The sequence below is a fragment of the Pleurodeles waltl genome, chromosome 1_1 (assembly GCF_031143425.1).
Source record: "Pleurodeles waltl isolate 20211129_DDA chromosome 1_1, aPleWal1.hap1.20221129, whole genome shotgun sequence".
NCBI classification, from domain to species: Eukaryota; Metazoa; Chordata; class Amphibia; order Caudata; family Salamandridae; genus Pleurodeles; species Pleurodeles waltl.
Window position 1 is genome coordinate 568,287,858 of NC_090436.1, and position 23,579 is coordinate 568,311,436.

The 23,579-nt window shown below is 46.4% G+C and overlaps 1 protein-coding gene across 1 annotated transcript in view; it reads right to left on the reverse strand.

The window, feature by feature from the left end:
• LOC138285815 (uncharacterized) overlaps window positions 1-23,579 on the reverse strand; it is a 569,249-nt gene that overhangs the window by 377,668 nt on the left and 168,002 nt on the right. The window contains exon 5 of the mRNA XM_069226216.1: window positions 20,295-20,462. Within this exon, the coding sequence (XP_069082317.1) occupies window positions 20,295-20,462 (168 nt within the window). The remainder of the gene's footprint in view (window positions 1-20,294; window positions 20,463-23,579) is intronic.

Sequence of the window (23,579 nt, forward strand, 5' to 3'; positions counted from 1 at the left end):
ATTGGTATTGTGTGCCTGTGGATGCTTGGTAGTTGACTGTGCTGTCTCTCTCTCGCCTTCTCTCAGAATTTCTGGTCATAGGGGTTTGTGGGTGATGTGGGTGTGTGTTTTATATTGTATTGGGTGTGTGGGAGTGGTGTGTGTATGTGTATCAGGTGTGTGTATTTAGAATAGTCCAATGTGGTAGTGTTTTGTACGAGTATGTGTATTTCGACCGCGGCGGTGTGTACCGCCAATAGAATACCGCGGTTGAAAGACCGCCGCGTGGATTCGTGGGTCGTAATGGCATGGGCGTATTTCTGTTGGCGTGACAGTGGAGGTTTGGTCATTGCCAGTTTATCGCTGACCTTTGGTGTGGCGGACTTTTGTGGATGTCGGTATTTTGGCGGTTTGCCTGTTGTGGGTCAGAATGACCGTGGCGGTTTACCGCGGCGGTGTTATTGCGGTCTTCTGTCTGGCGGTAAGCACCTTTTACCACCGAGGTTGGAATGACCGCCTTAGTATATCACATAACCAAATTACATAATTAGTGAAACATAATAGAGGTCATTATAACCCTGGCGGACGTTTTTAAAGCTGCGGTAATACCGCAAACAGACCGGCGGACAAAAAAAGGGAATCATGACCGTGGCGGAAACCGCCAGCATAGACAGCCACTTTAACACTCCGACCGCCACGGTGGTACAGACAAGCAGCGCGGCGGTCACCGCCAACAGACAGGTGGAAGACAATGTACCGCCCACAGTATCACAACCAGCCAATCCGCCACCTTTTCCGGGGCGGATTCACCGTGGATAAAAACACGGCGGAAACAGCTTTTGCAATGGGAAAACGCTCACCTTCTACACACTCCATGAGGAAGGAGGACACCATGGAGCCGGAATTACAAATCCTACCTGCCCTTGTCTTCCTGCTCATTTATGAACACCAGCAACGGCGGCGGCGAAGACAACGGTGAGTACTGCACCTACGACATAGGGGAGGGGGGAGGCAAAAGTCAGGGGGACACACACGAAACACCCCCACCCCCACCCTTGCACAGTATAACACACACAGCTATGCATGTCAAAACATCACAGTAACAACCCACTCCCCAACCCCCCGGAAGAATGCAAAGACCAAAGGAAATCAGTCGATAAATTGTAATGTATCAAAATACAGTTACCAAATATATACAGATATATATATATACAAATTCAAAAGTATATACATTACGAGAAGCAGTGCAGGTATGCACATATCAATGTCCGTGCACCACTGGTCCAAAAATGCATGGGCGAGGCCCACAAGAGATACCTGTCCACAAACGGAGAGAACACTGCTGGGGCATGAGATAGAAATACAACAGGCACCTCAGGGGGGAAGGGAAGGGGGGGGCACCTCAGCCGGATTACAGCACCACACCAGATCCACGACGGGGCTCCATGCCCATTGATGTATCCTGGGGAGTGCTAAGTCACAGTCTCTCAAGTCTCTACAGTGGGTGGGTTGCCCACTGAACAATCCTAGGGAGTGCAAAGCCACAGTCTCTCAAGTCTCTACAGTGGGTGGTTTGCCCACTGTACCATCCTGGGGAGTGCAAAGTCACAGTCTCTCAAGTCTCTACAGTGGGTGGGTTGCCCACTGAACAATCCTGGGGAGTGCAAATCCACAGTCTCTAAAGTCTCTACAGTGGGTGGTTTGCCCACTGTACCATCTTGAGAGTGCAAAGCCACAGTCTCTCAAGTCTCTACAGTGGGTGGTTTGCCCACTGTACCATCCTGGGGAGTGCAAAGCCACAGTCTCTCAAGTCTCTACAGTGGGTGGGTTGCCCACTGAACAATCCTGGGGAGTGCAAAGCCACAGTCTCTCAAGTCTCTACAGTGAGTGGTTTGCCCACTGTACCATCCTGGGGAGTGCAAAGTCACAGTCTCTCAAGTCTCTACAGTGGGTGGGTTGTCCACTGAACAATCCTGGGGAGTGCAAAGCCACAGTCTCTCAAGTCTCTACAGTGGGTGGTTTGCCCACTGAACAATCCTGGGGAGTGCAAAGCCACAGTCTCTCAAGTGGATAACAGTCTCCACTGGTTCTGGAGGGGGAATGGTGCCCACACTACATTTAGTTCCCCGTGACGGTTCCTGTACCGTCCCAGTCCCAGCTGTACATGGGATAACTATGCTTGATGTGGCGGTGTTTCCTTGTTCAGCTGTGCTTTGCCATGGCGGTCCCTGATCTGTTCAGCGGTTCTCTGCCCTGTTCAGCGGTGCTGTGCCCTGTTCAGCGGTCTTCACCATGGCGGTGATTCCCTTGTTCAGCGGGGCTTTGCCATGGCAGGCTCTGATCTGTTCAGCGATTCTCTGCCCTGTTCAGCGGTGCTGTGCCCTGTTCAGCGGTCTTCACCATGGCGGTGATTCCCTTCTTCAGCAGAGCTTTGCCATGGCGGGCTCTGATCTGTTCAGCGGTTCTCTGCCCTGTTCAGCGGTGCTGTGCCCTGTTTAGTGGTCTTCACCATGGCGGTGATTCCCTTGTTCAGCGGGGCTTTGCCATGGCGGGCTCTGATCTGTTCAGCGGTTCACTGCCCTGTTCAGCGGTGCTGTGCCCTGTTCAGCGGTCTTCACCATGGCGGTGATTCCCTTGTTCAGCGGGGCTTTGCCATGGCGGGCTCTGATCTGTTCAGCGGTTCACTGCCCTGTTCAGTGGTGCTGTGCCTGTTCAGCGGTCTTCACCATGGCGGTGATTCCCTTGTTCAGCGGGGCTTTGCCATGGCGGGCTCTGACCTGTGCATTGGTGTGTGGCATGACGTCCCTCATTTTCCAGCGGGGCTGTGGCAGCCGGGGCCCTCCTGGGCACTGACTCTGGCGGTGGTCTCCTGACCAGTGACGATACTTGTGCCCTGGTCTCCTGACCAGTGACGATACTTGTGTCCTCCTGGGCAGTGACTCTGGCGGTGGTCTCCTGACCAGTGACGATACTCGTGCCCTCCTGGGCAGTGACTCTGACGGTGGTCTCCTGACCAGTGACAATACTCGTGCCCTCCTGGGCAGTGACTCTGGCGGTGGTCTCCTGACCAGTGACGATACTCGTGCCCTCCTGGGCAATGACCTGGCGGTGGTCTCCTGACCAGTGACGACGGTGCTGGCGGTGGCGTCCCGGCCGCCGGGGAGGATGGCACCCTTCTCCGCCGTGCTGCTCTCACCAGACTGTGCAGACTTCCTCTGGCCCTTCACCACCTTTGGAGGAGTCACAGCTGACTCTGCAATCCCCCTGGGACCCTTGGGAGCAGTTTTGCCGCCCGGAGTCTTCACCCTGTCCCGTCGGCCACTTTCCAACTTGAGATGCTTTACAGGGGGTGGACTGGCAGTGCTTTGGCTCCGTGTCACACTGCCTGCCCTGGTGGCCGGTGCACTCCACACACCTGTAACACGCACCACTGGTACTGGAGTCTTTTTAGCTGAGGTGCTACTACGGGACGTATGGGGTGGGGATGGGGTCAAAGAGGTCAACGCTGCTGAGGGAGAGTTTATGACGAACACTGGGATGGGTCGCTGGAGGGGGTCTGGGAGTGGAGGAAGAGGAGGTGTCACTTTAGGTATTTTGGGTGCAGGTGCAGGTACTGGAGGCTGTCGTGAGGTGGATGGATGTTGGGTGTGTGGGTGCCTGCGTTTGTGTACTTTGGGAGGGGGCGTCACAGACACACTGGGAGAGGACACAGGGGATGTGTAAATGAGAGTGGGGGTGGTGAGTGCAGGTGAGCGGGGTGTGGTGCTGGGTGTTCTGGTGCGAGTCCTAGTGCCTGTAGATGTAGTGCATGCAGGTGAGAGTGTAGACGACACTGGGAGGGAGGAGGGAGACGATGAGGAGGGGGACACAGTGGAGGCAGTGGATGTTGCTGTGTCTGTATGTGTCTGATGCTTGTGTGAGTGCCTGTGGGATGTGTGGTGCCTATGTTTGCCTGAGCTACTTTTGTGTGTTGAGGTGTGTGCATGCTTGTCTGTTGGTGTGCTTGGGATAGGCTGGGGTACAGGGGACTGGGTCTGGGTGGAGGAAGTTGGAGGGGGGAGGCTAGACACAGGGACAATGGCTGCCATCAGTGCTGAAGCCAAAGATTGCAGGGTTCGATGAAGGGCAGCCTGACCAGAATGAATGCCCTCCAGGAATGCATTACCGTGATGCAACTCCCTTTCTACACCCTGGATGGCATTCACAATGGTAGACTGCCAAACAGTGAGTGACCTGAGGAGGTCAATGGCCTCCTCACTGAGGGCAGCAGGGGTGACAGGGGCAGGGCCTGAGATGCCTGGGGCGAAGGTGATGCCCACCCTCCTGGGTGAGCGGGCAAGGGGCGAACGCTGAGGGGCTGCTGGGAGGGCGGTGCTGGTAGGGGAGGTGGTGGCTGTACCTGTAGAAGTGTGGGGCACAGATGGTGCCGCCACCACACGGGAGCTCCCATCGGCGGACGAGTCCGTGTCGCTGGTTGGTGATCCGGTGCCCAACGTGAAGCTCCCCTCGCCCTCCGTCCCACTGGTGCATTCTGAGTCCGTGGTGTGGCCCTCCATGGCCATGTGGGATGTAGCTCCCTCATGCTCCGGTGCCACTGTACCTCCGCCTGATGATGCTGATGCACAAAAGAACAGGGAGAGCAGAAAAAGGGGGGGGGACAGAAGAAAGACAGGTTGAGTACAGGGCATATCGCTACTGTTGGCAGACAATACAGACACAGCAGCCCCCTGCACTACGCCGTGCTCCTGGCCTCTACAGATGCAATTCCTGGGATATGGCCTACATGGCTATGGTGGACATCTGCACACATGGATGCCACAGGGGCATGTATACCTGTACTTGGCACTCTACTGCGGTGGGGTGGAGTGCCACATGGCCTGCATTACGGAGGGGCCTAGCCTATGGAAGTCGCCCTGGCCTAGGGAAACCCACAGCCCTCCTCCCCCACCCAGCCCCCTCAACTGCACGCAAAGTCCCCAAAATGATTGTGTACTCACCCCCTTGTGTCTGCTGTGATGCCCTCAAGCGCCCATCGAACTCCGGGTAGGCTATCGCCAGGATCCGGAACATCAGAGGGGTCATGGGGCGACGGGCACCCCTCCCACATTGGGAGGCCATCCCCAGCTGAGCCTCCGCCGTCTTCTTGCTCCAGCAGTGAATGTCCTCCCATCTTTTCCGGCAGTGGGTGCCCCGTCTCTGGTGGACCCCCAGGGTCCAGACGTCCTTGGCGATGGCACGCCAAATGTCCTTCTTCTGGTGGGCGCTGACCTACATGACATGCACAGGGGAAGAAGAGAAGTCATTAGCAAGAGCACCGTCGAAGTGAGTGGCCCCCATCCCTGCCCTTGCCATGTGGCACATGCATTCATAGTCCTTCATGTTCACTGCACTCTGCCCCCTTCCCTCTTACAACCAGCCTTGTCCACCCAGGCATAGCCCATACAACGTGCTCCCTGTGTACTTACCTGTCGGTCTGGAGGACCGTAGAGTAGCGTGTACTGGGGAAGGACCCCGTCCACGAGCTTCTCCAACTCCTGAGCAGTGAAGGCAGGGGCCCTTTCCCCGGACGCAGCAGCCATTGTCTCTTCCAGACCGAGGTCACAGCAGCACTTGCAGTGTAGGTCCTCTCCTGTCGAAGATCAGGTATCAAGTGATTGAACAGAGAGAAAATGGCGGTCACGTCCGCGGCGGTGCGTATCATCACCGCCAGCGCACTTCATCATTGGCTCCTGGGACCCATAGGGTCCAATGTTAACCAATGCAGCATTTGCCGCGGTCTACGACCGCCTACCGCGACGGTGTACAACGCCAGCGCAGTTACCTCACATCCCACTGTCCCAGTTTAGAGGTCAGGCAGCCGCCATTTCAGGGGTCCACATGGCTTAATTTGCAACTGCGTCACACATACCTGGGCCTACACTCGACACACATACAGGAAGAATTTTTGTCTTTGGTGTCGTGTTCTGTGTATCTGTGGATACATACCTGGGATTTTGTTGACTCTGTGGTCGCTGTTGTCCTTCCTAGGCACCGTCAGCTTGGACATTTGAGAAGATGGCGGAATCCTCTGGTGTACCGACCGCTGGTGGACCTGTTGACAATGGAGGAGCGACATTTACTCATCACCTACTGGTTTGACCGTGCCACTATCCAGGAACTATGTACCCAGTTGGAGCCAGACCTGATGTCACCAATCCGCCATCCCACAGGAATCCCCCCTCAAGTGCAGGTGCTGTCAGTGCTCCATTTCCTTGCAAGTGGATCGTTTCAGACAACAGTGGCCATGGCATCAGGGATGTCCCAGCCTATGTTTTCCAACGTGTTGTCCAGAGTGTTTTCTGCCCTGCTGAAACACGTAAGGAGCTACATTGTTTTCCCTCAGGTGGAGGATTTGCCAACAGTGAAAGGTGACTTCTATGCCCTTGGACATATCCCCACCATTATAGGTGCTATTGATGGCACCCATGTAGCTCTGGTCCCCCCCCCCACAGGAGTGAACAGGTGTACAGGAACAGGAAGAGTTATCATTCCATGAATGTACAGATGGTATGTTTGGCAGACCAGTACATATCGCAGGTAAATGCTATGTTCCCTGGATCAGTGCATGACGCCTACATCCTGCACAATAGCAGCATCCCTTATATGATGGGTCAACTCCAGAGGCACCGGGTGTGGCTATTGGGGGACTCTGGTTACCCCAACCTGTCCTGGCTATTGACCCCAGTGAGGAATCCCAGGACCAGGGCAGAGGAATGCTACAGTGAGGCCCATGGGCGGACTAGGAGGGTGATCGAACGCACCTTCGGCCTCCTGAAGGCCAGGTTCAGGTGCCTGCATATGACAGGTGGTTCCCTATTCTACTCACCAAAGAAGGTGTGCCAGATCATCATCGCCTGCTCGATGCTTCACAATCTTGCTTTGCGACGCCAGGTGCCTTTTCTGCAGGAGGATGGTCCAGATGGCGGTGTTGTGGCAGTTGTGGAGCCTGTGGAGCCTGTGGACAGTGATGAGGAGGACGCTGAGCAAGAAGACATAGACAACAGGGAGTCAGAAATACGGCAATATTTCCAGTGACACACAGGTGAGAACAGTTTTCTTTTTACCATTACATTCACTTTCACACTTCTACCTCTATCCTGTCTGTCAGTTCATAGCAGTATTTGGTCACTGAGTTGTACCTTTCCATTACGGTTTCACAGGTGTGGTTAGCAACGTGTGTCATCTGCTTGCATCCTTCAAGGACTTGTGATGTGTGACATAGGTATGTTGGCTATAAAATTGGAAAGCATGTTGACACTGTCATTGATTATACATGTTTACCAAATCACAGACTGACTCCAGATTGTTTGTGGTTCAAGGGTGTTTATTTCAGTGCTCAAAAATGGAGGGGGGTGGTGATATGGTGATGGGGGACGGTGGATGAATGTCCATGGCAGAGTCTAGTCCATTAGTCACACAGGTGCACTGCCCATATGGGCATAGGAAGTGGAGATGGGGCAGTTCCAATCGGGACAGGGTAACAAAGTGAGACAGTGGGTGGACAATCAGGGTGGTCTCATTTCCTGGCGGGGTTCTTGCCATCTTGCTCTGTCCTGTTCCTGGATCTCAGGGACCGCTTGCGGGTGGTTGTCCGTCTGCAGGGGGTGGGGTGCTGGTGTGGTGGTCCTGTGGCAGGGCGTCCTGTCCACTAGCGCCGGCGGAGGTGGTGGGCAGTTCATCGTCCATGCTAGTGTCAGGGGCCCCTTGGAGTGCCACGTTGTCCCTCATGGTCTTCTGTATGTCCTTCAGCACCCCTACGATGGTGCCCAGGGCGGAGCTGATGGTTCTGAGCTCCTCCCTGAACCCCAAATACAGTTCGTCCTGCAGGCGCTGGGTCTCCTGAAACTTGGCCAGTACCGTGGCCATCGTCTCCTGGGAGTGGTGGTATGCTCCCATGATGGAGGAGAGGGCCTCGTGGAGGGTGGGTTCCCTTGGCCTGTCCGCCCCCTGTCGCACAGCAGCCCTCCCAGTTCCCCTGTGTTCCTGTGCCTCCGTCCCGGACCGTGTGCCCACTACCACTGCCCCCAGGTCTCTGTTGTTGTTGGGGTGGTGGGTTATCCTGGGTTCCCTGTAGTGGTGGACACACCGCTGATTGACGTGTCCTAGGTACGGAGGTATGGGCCCGCTGGGTGGGTGCTGTGTTGGTGTTACCAGAGGGTGGAAGGTCAGTGTTGGGCTGTGCCTGTGCAAGGGGAACCGACTGTCCCGAGGCCCACGATGGTCCGGGCTGGTCATCAGGGTCCAGTAGGGCAGAGCTGCTGTCGTCACTGTGGGCCTCTTCTGTGGGTGGAGTGGAGATGTCTGGACCCTCCGGTGTGGGGACGGTCTGTAGTGGTCCTGCAGGGATATAAGAGCATGATTAGTGCATTTGTGTGAGTAATGGTGTGCAATGGGTGGGTGTTTGTGTACCCCAGTTCAAGCATTCCTGTGTGTGGGTTTGTGTGATGATGGTTAGGGGTTTTTTATGGGTATGTGCAGTGAGCATGCTTTGGTGAGGGCTGACCATGCTTTGTTTTTGCATGCGGGGCTTGGTGTTGGGATGGGTGGTTTGTGTTATGAGTACATTAGTGAGGAGTTGTAGTGATAGGGGAGGGAGTGAGGGTGGGGGTGTGTGATAGCATGCAGGTAGGGTGGGGGATATAATAGTTGAGATTTAACTTACCAGTGTCCATTCCTCCACCGACTCCTCTGAGGCCCTCTGGATGCATGATGGTCAAGACTTGCTCCTCCCATGTTGTTAGTTGTGGGGGAGGAGGTGGTGGTCCGCCGCCAGTACGTTGTACCGCAATGTTGTGCCTGGATACCACTGAACGCACCTTCACCCGTAGGTCATTCCACCTCTTCCTGATGTCCTCCTGATTTCTTGGATGCTGTCCCACAGCGTTGACCCTGTCCATGATTCTTTGCCATAGCTCCATCTTCCTGGCTATGGATGTGTGCTGCACCTGTGAGCCAAATAGCTGTGGCTCTACCCATAGGATTTCCTCCACCATGACCCTGAGCTCCTCCTCGGAAAACCTGGGGTGTCTTTGGCGTGACATGAGGTGGTGTGGGTTATGTGTGGGGTGGTGTAAGTGTTGATGTGTGTGTTGATGTGTAGTGGTGTGTGGTATATTGTGCGTGTAATGTTGTATGGATGATGGTGTTGTGTGCCTCTGTGTGGTGGGGTTCTCAGTTGCTGTGCGTCTCTAATTTATTGTCGTAGGGGTTTGTGGGTGATGTGGGTGTGTGTTTTATATTGTGTTTGGTGTGTGGGAGTGGTGTTTGTATGTGTATCAGGTGTGTGTATTTGTAAATGTCCAATGTGGCGGTGATTTGTAGATGTGTGTGTATTTTGAGCGCGGCGGTGTGTATCGCCAATGGAATACCACGGTTGAAAGACCGCCGCGTGGATTCGTATGTCGTGATAGCATGGGCGTGTTTCTGTTGCCGTGACGGTGGAGGTTTTGTTTTCTCCAGTTTATCACTGACCTTTGGTGTGGCGCTCTTGTGTGGGTGTCTGTATTTCGGCGGATTCCGAGATGTGGGTCATAATAGCTGTGGCGGAATTCCGCGGCCGCGGCGGTGTATTGGCGGACTTCTGCACGGCGGTCAGCGCCTTTTACCGCCAATGTTGTAATGAGGGCCAATATCTTCAAATATATATAGTTGTCGCATGGAATGCATTGGAAACCCCTTTTATGTTTTAATATACTACAAAGTGTAGATCATAATGAAGATAAGAATCCATGGATGTAGAAATGAATATTACCACAATCCAAAGGGATATGTAATATATTTATTCGTATGCGTAATTAAATTGCTCAAAAGCAGGAACACCGCATTTATAAGTTGGTATAAATACATATATCTCTCATATAGCATCATAGTCAAAGTTTGTCAAATAAATTTTACCTTTCAGTTTCAAGATGTTGAGTACTTATTTGAAAAAAATCCCATATATATATGAAAACCGATCAAGTTCTGCGTGAGAAGTTTGTTGTGTATAAGCAAAACCCGATCGTTAAACACAAGCGGATTTAGGTAGACGCTGACCAATGAGCGATCTGTTGGTTGTCAGGTGTGTCAAACAGACCGTACAGTACCCATTGATACCGCGGTGGCCATTTTGTAATGACACGGAATAATAGTTCTTACTTCAGAAATGATTCAATATTTAAAGCTCGTGAACCCATAAAAATTGAAATACTCCCCACATGGTTTCATATTAATATGAGCGAAATCATGAGAAAGCTAACCAACAAGCGATCTGTTAATTGTCAAGTGTGGCGGACAGACCGAAGACTGCCCTAAATATCGCGGCAGCCATTTTATAGTGGCAAAATGATCAGTTTCTTCTTCAGAGACAAATCTGTGTCTAAAGCTCATCACACCAGTTTAAGATTATTCCTCACAAGGTTTCATGAACTCAGGGCTATTTCATGCAGTGTAAGTAAGTGATCAGAAATGTACTATAACTTTAAAGTGATGACTTTACCTCGTCACATCGGTATTGCTAGTAAGCAATACGAGCTTCCTTTTTAAGGCTACTATCAATAACAATTCTACATATTCAACATATACTAACTATCCCCTAAAATGAGAGACATGATTGGTAATTCAGATCAAGATGGAGAGATGTGTAAAAATAGAACTGATGAACCATTAGCCTTACCCAGTCAGGCCATCCTTCATTGTTATTTAGATCTCAAAATACCCCCGTGTGATAATAAAAATAGAACAGATGAACCATTAGCCTTATCCAGTCAGGCCATCCTCTGTTGGTATTTAGATCTCGGAAAACACCCAAGTGTGATAATAAAAATATGTGGATAGAAATTAGGACAATAATTTACAAAGCTCATAACATAATGTTTGCCAATACTAAATGATTTTTAATTATGTTTTCCTTTGAAATATTTAAATATATTTTACCTTATCCAATCATATTTTCTGGTATATATAACACAGGACGATTATATTATTAAATTAGATAAGTATTTTCAATAGATACAATATCAATTGTCATATTATCATATGTTTATCTAAGTACACATCATGGTTTATTCAACCTGATATCCACACAAACTCTGATAATCATAAAAAGTTGTACATTTCATAATCTATGTTGATACTTTTTTAATAGATTGCAATCTAATAATCCATCTGGCCTCGTTTCTCCTAAGATCCAACAATCTGTCACCTCCTGGAGGGTGTGCTGGAGTGTGACTAATACCCATATATTTAAATGCAGGGATTTCAAGTGCGCAATGCTTCTGACTCATGTGGCGTAATAATGGTGAGGTAAGATCATTATTCCGTAATGACCGCATATGTTCCTGTATCCTTTCCTTGAGTGGCCTGATGGTACTGCCCACATATATTTTTCCACATTCACATACCAGTAGATAAACAACATATTTGGTATTACAATTTATGAAAGTCTTAATTTTGTAACTATTGCTCCCATTGAAACTAAATTCTGTTGTTTTATTTAATTCTTTAGTACACATGTTACAGTGTCCACAGTTGTAAAACCCGCAGGTCTTATTTGGAAGCCAAGTTTCAGTCTTGTCCTTAATCGGAGGTAGATAACTCTTACATACCAACTCTCTGATTGTTTTCCCCATCTTATGAATCATTTTAGGTTTAGAGGGTAGAGGGTAAGATCTTAGATAAAGTCTGGTCAGTATGTAAAACCTTCCAGTGTTTGTAAATGTCATAGCTATTTTGACTATAGGCTGTACAGAAGGATATGGATTTGAGCGATGATTGAGATCTCGATCAACTATTTGTTCTCATATGCAATGATTACCGCATATTCATTGCGATACCCAGAAACAGTAAAACTCATGAAAGAAACCTTGGTGGAATATAATGCCATTGGGAGTAAAGTGCCTGGAAGGACAGATATGAATAGACACACGCACCCACAAACCAAAGAGTAAAACGGGCTCCAAGACACGAGAACCAGCACTCAAGACCAACTTTAAAGTGGGCATTCTACAAATACACTCCTTTCCATGGCTACAGCCTCAATGCTGATTACCACCAATATCTATCATTCTGTAACCACACTGACATGCCATATGATATCTCTGCAGACAGCTTTGATACAAGCACAAGAGGACAAAAGGCCAGCAACTATCCCTTGCGGCAGTGCACCCAACATACTGAAAATCTCATAAACCCTTTGCAGGACACAAAAGTGAAAGTCAGATCTAAATCAAATCCCAATATGAATACAAACTCACATTTGTGTGAAACAAATTTAGCACTTGCATACAACCCCCTCACCTCAGACCTTAAACTGAAATGCATTACTGACTTTAAAGACGCTGGCTGGCAGCTCATGGAACAGCTACTCCCAAAAATTTCACACCTGAAAGTTCCCCTTACCATCTTCACGATGGTCCCTCATTTTCCTAACATTCCACAAAAAAAGACACTTCCACCATTTATTCTATTTACACCTGTGCCACCTGGCCCCTAGTTTTCACTGGTACCACTGCAAAGCATTAAAACATTGTTTATGTAACCACCCTAAAACAGTGAGGTACTAATATACTGGTACTTGTGAATATATTAATTTTAACCTGCACATGAAAATTAATTGGCTTACAAAATAGGATATGTAAATATAGCAATACAGTTGAAAGGGTGATAAAAAATAGAATTGTTTAGTTGTTAGAAAATGGCATCAAGCAATTACAGAAAATGTGTATTAGATATGAATGGTAAATGTCTTTCAAAAAGGGTGCGGTATTACTGATGTAAGAATATATGTGTGAATATTTGCTTATGCTAATCTAGTTTTACAGCCTTGAAAGAATGGTTTATAATATTGTGTAAGCAATTGTCAGCTTGGGTGAGGCAAATTTGTCTACTAACTGTAGATTATTGGCCCCTCCCACAATTTTATGTTACGTCTTTATTAACTAGTACGACCAGAGGGTAGCTAGTATACTGGAACGTGCCAAGTCCCAAGCTACGTATCTTTTGTCTTGCCTACTGTACTGTACGACACATTTGTTGAAAAAGAAGGGGGCTGACACACAATTCTGACTAGGCCCAGTCTCTGTGTATACTATACCTGCCGTTGAAAAAGCAGGACAGACAGGATTTGTGACCACTTTAATTTTGCTAGTGATCCCATGCAATCCTGCTGATCAAATGCAGAGGAAAAATACTTGTATGCAAAATACAGTGCCCCCCACCACACACACACACACTCAGTTACAGGATGAAACAATAATGAGCTTGTCACCAGTTTGTAACATGGTCTGATACACTCATATCTTTTCAATTGGACAAAACAGTATCTTTCTATAAAATGGAATAAAATGAAAACATTCCATGGTATAAAGATTGGTCATGGAAAAGCAGCTGCTTTAAAACGTTTTTTTTTTTTTTAATCAGACTATTTTGTGCCAAGGTATTGAGTTCCACCCACTAAATTTCTTTTGACTCCACAGTCAGTTAAAGTGTATTTTCATGCTATGTGGAGCTGAGAAAATTAGAAGGCATCCCATGACCTCACCCTTCTATCATACCTGATAAAATGCCCATCAGAGAATGTCCACTGACTCCAGAGGGTGGTTACGTTGTTGGTGAGTTCCCTTTAGCTTAAATCTCAGGTTAGTACAAACAAAGAGCCATAAGGATTGAGCTAAAAATGCTTTGCTATACACCAATCTTGTAAAATAAACGGATTGAACAATGATAATAAATATTACAATCATGATCAATGTATACAATATGAAAAATTATATTATCTGGTATATATTTCTCCATACATAGCCTAATAGTAATTAGCGGGAGATGAGATATGGAATGAGTATACTTGGATGTAATGGCTGAGCTCAGCTAAGGCCAACAGAGCCCAGTATAAGTAGCAGACTGTGGGGCTTATTTATAAACCCCTAACACCACTGGGACATCACTTTCTGTGCCATTTTCTACATTTACAAGGTGGCGCTAAGCCACCTTACGTGGCTTAATGCTGTCTTGTAATTATGGCCCGATGCAGTTTTCTGTGGCAGAGTGGCGTGCAATGGGTGTTGCTGTGGGTGTTTCCATGCAACCCCCATTGCTTTAGATACTTCCCTATATTTATGGGAAATCGAAAACCTGAGGCAGCACCAAAAACTAACGCCACCCCAGGCATGGCATTAGAGTGGTGCAACAAGGAGAAATACTTTTATTTCTCCTCATTTTTTTGTTTTCTGTATGTGCTGCATTCTGCAGCGCACAGAAAGAGCAAAACACCATTAATGACTTTTATGTGCAGGAAAGTGGCCCTTCCTTCATATAAACAATCATTAAATAATGCCGCTTTGCTACTTCTATATGTGTTGCATCCTGCAGCACACATAGAAGTAACAAATCACCATTATTGAATGTTTATGTGCAGGGAGGGTCACTTTCATGCATATAAACAATCATTAATGGTGTTTTGCTCCTTCCTGCACATAAACAATCGTTCCCTGCTACCCAGACACCCTTGCACTATGGTGCAAGGGTGCCTGCATTAGCGCTAAGCAGCCAATTTTAGTGCTAGCGCAGGGGGAGAGGACAGAAATGCACCATACCTTGTAGATAGGGCACATTTCTGCCCTTTTCCAGTGGTGCAGGGTAGCACAGCAAGACACTTGCTGTACTGCACTGCCCCACAGGGGCTTGCAAATAAGCCCCTATGTGTGGTGTGAGTGCTAATGTCCTTGGACAGACCTCTTTGAGCTAAACAATCCTTTCTTCCCAAATACAGAGCACAATGCTTTTTTTCAAATTAATAAGGGGGTTATTACAGCTTTGGAGGAGGTGTTAATCCGTCCCAAAAGTGACGGTAAAGTGACGGATATACCACCAGCCGTATTACGAGTTCCATAGGATCTAATGGACTCGTAATACGGCTGGTGGTATATCCGTGGGTGGTATGTTTGCTTTTTTTGGTCTGAAAATTTTGAAAAGAAATAATAAAGAGAGATGTTGATTTTTTTTTAAAAATAAATCTTTACAAAAACAATATATATATATATATATATATATATATATATATATATATAAGCATCACTTGTAATAAATATTGCAAAATGTTAATTTATATAATGTGCATTAGCTTATAATTATTGGTGAGTTTTTGACAAAGATAAAAGGCCTGCTTTATATATGTTAATATGCTAACCTCTTCACATAGCCAATAGGCCCACGTTTTAAATTTTGCTATTCTGACCCAAAGTCAATAGGTCAGCCTCATTTAAATTGACACCCTTTATATTGTTACATGACAAAGTCAGCCGTGCTCAGTTGGTGGTTGGGTGCCAGTGGAAGGTGCCCAACCCCATGCTGTGCGCTGTCATAGGCCAGGTGCAGCTGGAGCTGATTTCTCAACATTAACACCTGCTTCAAGACAAAGGGGGTCATTCTGACTCCTGCCGGCGGCGGTAACCGCACGCCCAGCGGGAGCCGCCGAATGACCGCACCGCGGTCAAATGACCGCGGCGGTCATTCTGAGTTTGCCGCTGGGCTGGCGGGCGACCGCCAGAAGGCCGCCCGCCCGCCCAGCAGGAAACCCCCTTCCATGAGCATGCCGGCTCCGAATGGAGCCGGCGGAGTGGAAGGGGTGCGACGGGTGCAGTTGCACCCGTCGCGATTTTCAGTGTCTGCCACGCAGACACTGAAAATCTATGTGGGTCCCTGTTAGGGGGCCCCTGCAGTGCAGGTTCTGGCGGTGAAAACCGCCAGAACCAGGTTGGCGGGAAGGGGGTCGGAATCCCCATGGCGGCGCTGCTTGCAGCGTTGCCGTGGAGGATTCCCTGGGGCAGCGGGGAACCGGCGGGACACCGCCGGTTTCCCGTTTCTGACCGCGGCTGTACCGCCGCGGTCAGAATGCCCATGGAAGCACCGCCAGCCTGTTGGCGGTGCTTCCGCGGTCGTTGGCCGCCAGGGTCAGAATGACCCCCAAAGTAATTTTCGATGGAAAGCTTGGTCTGAATATCGTAGTAGATCAAGCTTTGTGTCAAAAGCTATAGTTGTTTGCTGAGGTATGGCCGCTTCACATCCATGGAACACTGCCTTGATGCTATTTACATTAAAAAGGGGTCCCTTTTTAGCCCTAAATACCTCTTGCTTTGAAAAGTATGTTTTTAAACACTTTGAAGTGTTCGTAAAGTCTGCCTCTATCTTTTTCATGAGCAGGAGCTAAATATCAGCTAGGGGTGTCAGTTCACGGGGTGTTGGCTCTGCTTGTTTATGTTATAGTGTGTTTGGGTTTATTTGTGTCAATTCAAATTACATGCTACGTTTAAATAGACCGGTGTGCCAGAAAGTGCACTTAATGTCACTCTTTATGGGGAACCTACAAATAACACAACAGAAGCCCAGCTCTGCTCATCAAACATGGCATTGACCACTTCCCACAATGGCCATGTTACACAACCACACCCGTGCAAAGCAAGTGCAAATTATAGAGCAGTATGCTACCTACACCCCAAGCACTTCAGCATCTGATCAGGTGTTCTAAGTGCTATATAAATACAATTACAGTACAATGCAAGCTATACAGGAAGTGCTGAGTACGACTCATTTTGGCAAAGAAGAATTAAATGTAAATGGTCATCTGCCCCTTTATGAATACTTCCAGGTGCCAAATCAGGGGGACATAGGGCCTGATTTAGATCCTGGCGGAGGGAATTACTATGTCACTAACATGATGGATATCCCGTCTGCTGTATTACGATCCCATAATATCCTATGGAGATTGTAATACGGCAGATGGGATAAAGGTCACATTTGTGACAGAGTAATCCCTTCACCAGGATCTAAATCAGTCCCATAATGTAAACACAATATTATCTATTTATTTAACTTTGTGTTGCTGCAATTCTTATACCCTATTTAAAAAAAACATTCAAATAAGTGCTTGGTGGAAGCAGTGATGACAGAAATATTCCTTTTGCCTCCGTGTGAAGACTTTTTGGAGTCTCTCTTTGCGGTGATGCCATATGTCATTATTTCCACTATTTAGTTGTAACTTTACCAATCAATGTAGAAAATAACGAGCTCTATTTGAAACTACATCCTGCATGTAATACACAGTTTTCTGCTGAACAGTTATAATTCAGTAAGGAGACTCTCAGTGGAATTTTAGGCTATTTTATTTCTGAGTACCAAACACAACTTGAATTGTACTCTTTCTTCCTTAAAGGATCTATGCTAGATTGGGATGTCAATATCACTCTGAGTTCCTTAGACACATTACTTGACTATCGAGAAATTTGCTTCTTAATGTTTCCACCTGAGTAATGGAGAACTATCTGTTATTTCATTATTTATATTTAGTCCGTACCCGCTATATTCTCAGTGAAAGCCACTTGTTTGAGGATTCGCTCACGCCTGCCTGCCATGATATAAGGGATAAAGTGCCCCCGTCATACATTGTAGGGATACCGAGGAGTTCCATAACCATATAGAGGAACGATGCCAATCCAATAAAGTACACGGTCATGTTAATGTAAATATTTTAATTAGAAATTATTAATTAAATGTTATAATGAAATACGAAGTAAAATGATAAAGGTAGATAAAAAATGTGCACGTTTGAAATTGTGACTTCGGAGAACGATCACCAGAATTCACGAATTACATTTAAGGAGCAACTAACACATGTGAAATATTGAAAATGTATTAGATTATTGTAGTAGTATGTCATATTAAGAGATATATTCAATGCTTTGCATTGAATTGTAGGGCTTAACTTGGCTAAAGTCTTGGCCTAGTTTTGCCAGGCCTCGTGCAGAAGCTGAATCCTTAATGTGCAATGAAGATGCTGACAAGCTGAACTAACCGTGAACTGCTCATTGTTTAACAAAATTTTCCTAGCTGAAACCTTTGCATGAACCGACGGACAGGAGATGATGGAACTGGAAATGTAGCAACTAAACGTGTAAAGCTCTTGGAGTGTACTTTCCCAGGACGCGAACGATGAAGACACTGACTGGAGAAGAAGATGCAACATTTTCGATACCTGACGAGCCGGATAATGAGGACATTTTACATTGAACCAATCAACAACATGAGAACTGTGTAATATTAGAATTCATAGATTTGAGTTACAAAATTAATTGGGTAGAGTAAAATCATATGATTAATTGACCAATTAGGAACTGGGGGATAGTCTGGGTGACTTTGATATAACAACGTGACAGAGGGAAAAGAGTAGAGATGTTATTGGAGAGAATGCGAGATTGAAGAAGATTCGAGATTCTGTCATTGGGCTCATACTCTTTGAGAGCGTGATGTGATATTGATCGACTGATGATCTGAAGATGAAGACTGACTTTGTTGCTGATCCCTACCGAGGATAGGTAGATATGACAATGTGACATGAATCACCTTTTGTGCCTTTTCTTTCTAGGTACCAACTGCACTATCTAATAGTTTAGTTTAGTTTCTCTTTTCTAGATGTTTTCCAAATTCATGTTTTAAACTGTTTTCGCACAAAGTCTCATAAACTGATGCTAATCTGGGTTAAGTGAGGTTCCCTACTCTGTGACACTGACAGAATTACAGAGACAAATGATTGACTTCTGCTATTTATGTTGACACATTTGCCTTTGATTCAGTTGATAACTTATGCTAATGCTCTAGAATATATTCTGATGCAAGTTTTGATTAGGTTATGCTTTTGGCGTTTACAAATGAATTAATGAAAGAATTGCTTGAATAGAATAAAGTTTTTGAAATAATCCTCATGACTTAGGGGGTCATTCCGACCCTGGCGGTCCATGACCGCCATGGAGGAGGGCAGCGGAAGCACCGCCAACAGGATGGCGGTGCTTCCTGGGCTATTCTGACCGCGGCGGTAAAGCCGCGGTCAGAAAATGGGAACCGCCGGTTTCCCGCCGGTTTTCCCGCCTGTTTTTCCGCCGGTTTTCCTCTGGCCCATGGAATCCTCCATGGCGGCGCTGCTTGCAGCGCCGCCACGGGGATTCCGACCCCCTTCCCGCCAGCCTGTTTCTGGCGGTCTTCACCGCCAGAACCAGGATGGCGGGAACGGGTGTAGTGGGGCCCCTGGGGGTCCCTGCACTGCCCATGCCACTGGCATGGGCAGTGCAGGGGACCCCTCACAGGGCCCCATACAGATTTTCACTGTCTGCTTAGCAGACAGTGAAAATCGCGACGGGTGCCACTGCACCCATCGCACCCCTGCAACTCCGCCGGCTCCATTCGGAGCCAGCTTCCTCGTTGCAGGGGCTTTCCCGCTGGGCCGGCGGGCGGCCTTTTGGCGGTCGCCCGCCGGCCCAGCAGGAAAGTTGGAATGGCCACTGCGGTCTTTTGACCGCGGGGCGGTCATTCGGCGGTAACCGCATGGCGGGCGGCGACCGCCGCCAGCCGCGGTCAGAATGACCGCCTTAGTGTTGTAACAAATAGAGAAATAAAAATTACTAAACGTATAATGAGTTGTGATTATTCATGGCTGAAAGGTCATGGTGTGACGATTATTAATTGTTGATTAATGACTAGATCAATGGTTATTGAATTTTGTGTATTGATTAATGAGAAGCATTGGTCACATCATAGCTAGGATACTCTATGCGGATCAAAAGGTTCATCGACCTATGCACGTGCCCTTGTAAGTTTACTTATTAAGGATGAGGTGCGCTAGCAGTCACATCATCACCTTTCCCACAAACCACTTCAAAATTTGGTACATAGCTCTTTTATATAAAATAGCAAACATGTTTGCAAACATAAAGAATAAAATAAATCCACTAGTGCACAGTTAAACAAATTAAAAATATGTTTGATATTTGTTGCAACATCTCAATACAGGGCAGTTGAAAAGAAAGCTGCAGTTTTGAGGAACTGTAGAAGCATGCAGGAAGATTCTAGCTTTTCTCTATCTAAGGAGACAAAAAAAAAAACATATTCTCTCTGCTTGTCATTGTAACCTATTAAAATAGAGCAGAAGAAAGAAAATCAACATTTGTTACTTTATACTGCTGCTTTAATTATGTTCCATGACCTCATGTGCCTGCCTTTCACCTGGCTGCTGGCTCTGGCAGCAGTCATTGTGACATAGGAACTCGACTGTAATAACCTTATAACAGTCGAGTTCTCATATCTTTTCTTTATAATCCTTTACAATGGTGACTTGGTGCCTCACAAGTGGCCGAATATAAAGAAATTAGTGGCTGAGGTTTATACAGGGGTTACAGAATCTCATGTATTATATCTGTTATTGAAGCCTCATAAGAACATATCGTTAACATATGTTGTATTACGTATCCACTTACTTGCCACAGGCCTTGGCCTTTTGCTTAAGCATCTAGGACTGTTGTCTGGGCTACCGTCATCCCCTCTGAAAATCCAAGAAGCAGAATGAAAATTCTCTGAGTAGAATCCCTTCTCTTCATGATCAGGACGGACTCCCAGGTCCACCGAGCGCGAATCCTCGGAGTTCACTAGAAAACATACAATTATTCATTATTATTTTCGCTACTTATTGCTAATAATATCTCCGGCAGGGAACCCTTCTGTGGAAACTACATTTATAGTGGAAACTGCCATGCTGCTACATTTCGGAGTACTACGTGTCCTCATCCTTCTATCAATCATTCCCTGCTTTTGGCAAACAGCAATGAAACACAACAGAGTAGGACATTTACAGCGATAGTCGTATGATTCACTTCATACTTTCCAAGCCTTTAACTAGAAATACTACTGCCCAATGCAAAAAAGAGTGCAAAAAGGATCGAAAACATCTACCTATAAACAATAGACAAGACTTATATTAAACAATGAAAAGTATGCAGTCGTGCATAAGTTTTGCGTTTTGCTTGAGGCCCTCCACTTCTGAACGCATATTTCCACACTGCCCAACCGAAAAACAGAATCTGTGGATTGAACCTACCAACAAGTTGTTTACTTATAAAATGGCATTCTAACGTCACCTGTAACTTTTCAAGTCAAGAATGACAGTCAGTCTGACTCCAGAACACATTTTTCTTGCACCTATTTGCATACAAATATGATCCAAGGGAATCACCAAAATGTTGGCGTATGTTAGAATATCTATCAACATGATTGTCTGACAGGAAAGCAACATTTATATAAACATCATCGGAGTGAATGTGCATATGGGATAAATCGTCCTTGCCATATATTATAATGATACAGCAAGTCCCTGAGGAGACCATCTACAGGAATGAGGCCGAGGGCCAAGTTCCTTTATAAGGTATAGAACTCCGAGGTGACTTGGAATATCCTTATCATGTATGGCAAAAGATATCTTATTCCTTATAATAAATGGTCATACCATCACTTTTCCCAAACACCACTTAAATTCTTTGTGTGTAGCTCTTTCTTATAAAAAAAAGAGCCTATTTGCAAACATAAAGAATAAAGGGAGAATCTGTTATACAAAAGTAAATACATCAACAAGATGTTAGATATTTTTAAATAAAATTGAATCAGTTTAATACAGGTAAGTTTTTAGAAATGGCACAAGAGAAGGGAATGTGTAGAAACATGCAGAAAGAATCTAACTTTTCTATAAATACTTTAAAAGTGCAGAAAATAAATATGTTAACATAAATATCTCCCTTCTGCTTGTCACCGTACAGCTGAAAAAACAGCAGAAAAAAGAAAAGGCATGTTTTGATTCTGCTCTTTAAAGTGCTGTTTTAATTATGCTGTGTGGTCTGACGAGCCTTCCCCCCTTGCTGCTGGCTGTGGCCACAGTCACTGTGATGTAAGACCTCAACTTTAATACGTTATTATAGCTGAGTGGCTGCATCATTTCCCTAAAATAGGCGACCGGATGTGTCACAAGTTGCCTATTATGAAGAAATTGGAAATGTTTTTTTATACAGGAATTACAGAATCTCATGTGTTATATTTTCAATTTTTAACTCCAATTAGAGAATATTTTTTTAATGGATATTTACGGCAAAACATTTACGTCAGGCAGGATACTCTGGCACATTTTTAAAACCATTTATAACGATTTTCTGAGATCACAATCAATCTCGGCATATGATGGGACAGCAGTGTTAGCAATACATTTGGACAGTACATAGTATGTCCTATCATACTGCTCAAACTTTAAAACAAATTGAAGTCTGGTGCCATACTGAGGTTTGGTATGAAAAGGAAAAGAGAAAAGATCATAATTTTTCGTGGCACATTCACAAATGGGTATCTCATCTTAAATAACGCTCATCAGTGGGGTAAGTATATAATGCCAAATGGAAGCAACCAATAATATAGATGTCCACACAGCTGGATTCGTGTAGGATTAGCTGTACAATATCACATTCATTTGCGTTACACAATTGTATGTTTCATCTCTCCATTTAATTGCTATTAATTACATGGCAGAGTTTTTAGTTTGTTGAATAACAGTTCTGCAAGCATTGAGCACTGCACTACTTTCAAGATGTAGTGGAGTTCAGCAGATGTGGCCTGGTTCAGCCGCTGCGCTGCCCACTGCACCTGTGCAGCCAGGATTTGTCGTTCTGAGTTAGGTACGTTCAGACCACCTTTAGCTATTGGCAAATGCAACTTTTCAGGGGCAATCTTGGCCTCCCCGTGCCCCATATAAGGTGAACTGATAAAGAGTTGAAGCCCTTGAAAACCCTCCTTGATATCTTTATTGGCATTGTCAAGAATAGGTGCAAGAGCTGTAGTAGTATCATCTTGGATAGGGCCATTCTGACTATCACTGAAAGGAGTCGTCTGCTCCAGGAAGAAACAGAACCATGTCTACACTGCTACTGCACCTGCTTTAGCCAAATTTCACTTCACAGCAGTTGTTGGTGGGAACAGACTGAATCTCATTCTGTCCCCTTTGGTGGTTTCCAGAGCCTGTCCAAATCAGAGCTAAGAAACAACCTTTAAGGGTGATGGAGACAGAGGGAGACAGGCAGCTGGTACCTTCAGGACTGGCAATAGAAGATCATAATCAGTCAGGATGTGCTGGTGTTTGTCCAAACAATGGATGGTCTTGTGAAGGATGGAGGACAGTTAGTTATGAGATTTCAGGTAATGCATGCATGATATAGAAGTGGAGTTCTTACTCAATATAGTAGTGGAAGTTGCAGTAACAGGCTCTCTGGCTATCTGTAGACTGCCAGAGAACTGATCAATGGAGTACAAATGCTAATAAAAAACTGGGATGCAGCAGGAGCAGCGTGACAGAGGCCACTGAAGGAGAGGTGTGGAAAGGTAGAAATTCTCTCAGAAACACAGGACAATGAAACAGGGTGTGTAACAAGAGAGCATCTGTGGCAGCCGGTAATTTTAGGAGGGAGGGTGGGACACACATGCACACTCACATTCATTCATTCACACATGCATGCATGCACACACACATCCATTCACAACACTCATTATCAAATATTCAAACATACACGCATGCATGCACCGAATATTCATTAAAAACAAAAAAAAACGTACACAATTACCTTCAGCTGTGCCTCGGAGGTCCGAAGAGGGTTGGGATTGCTGCCTTCCCTCATTGGCTAACCTAATGTCAGCCAATGAGGGAAGGCATCAGTCAATGAGGGAAGGCAGCAGTC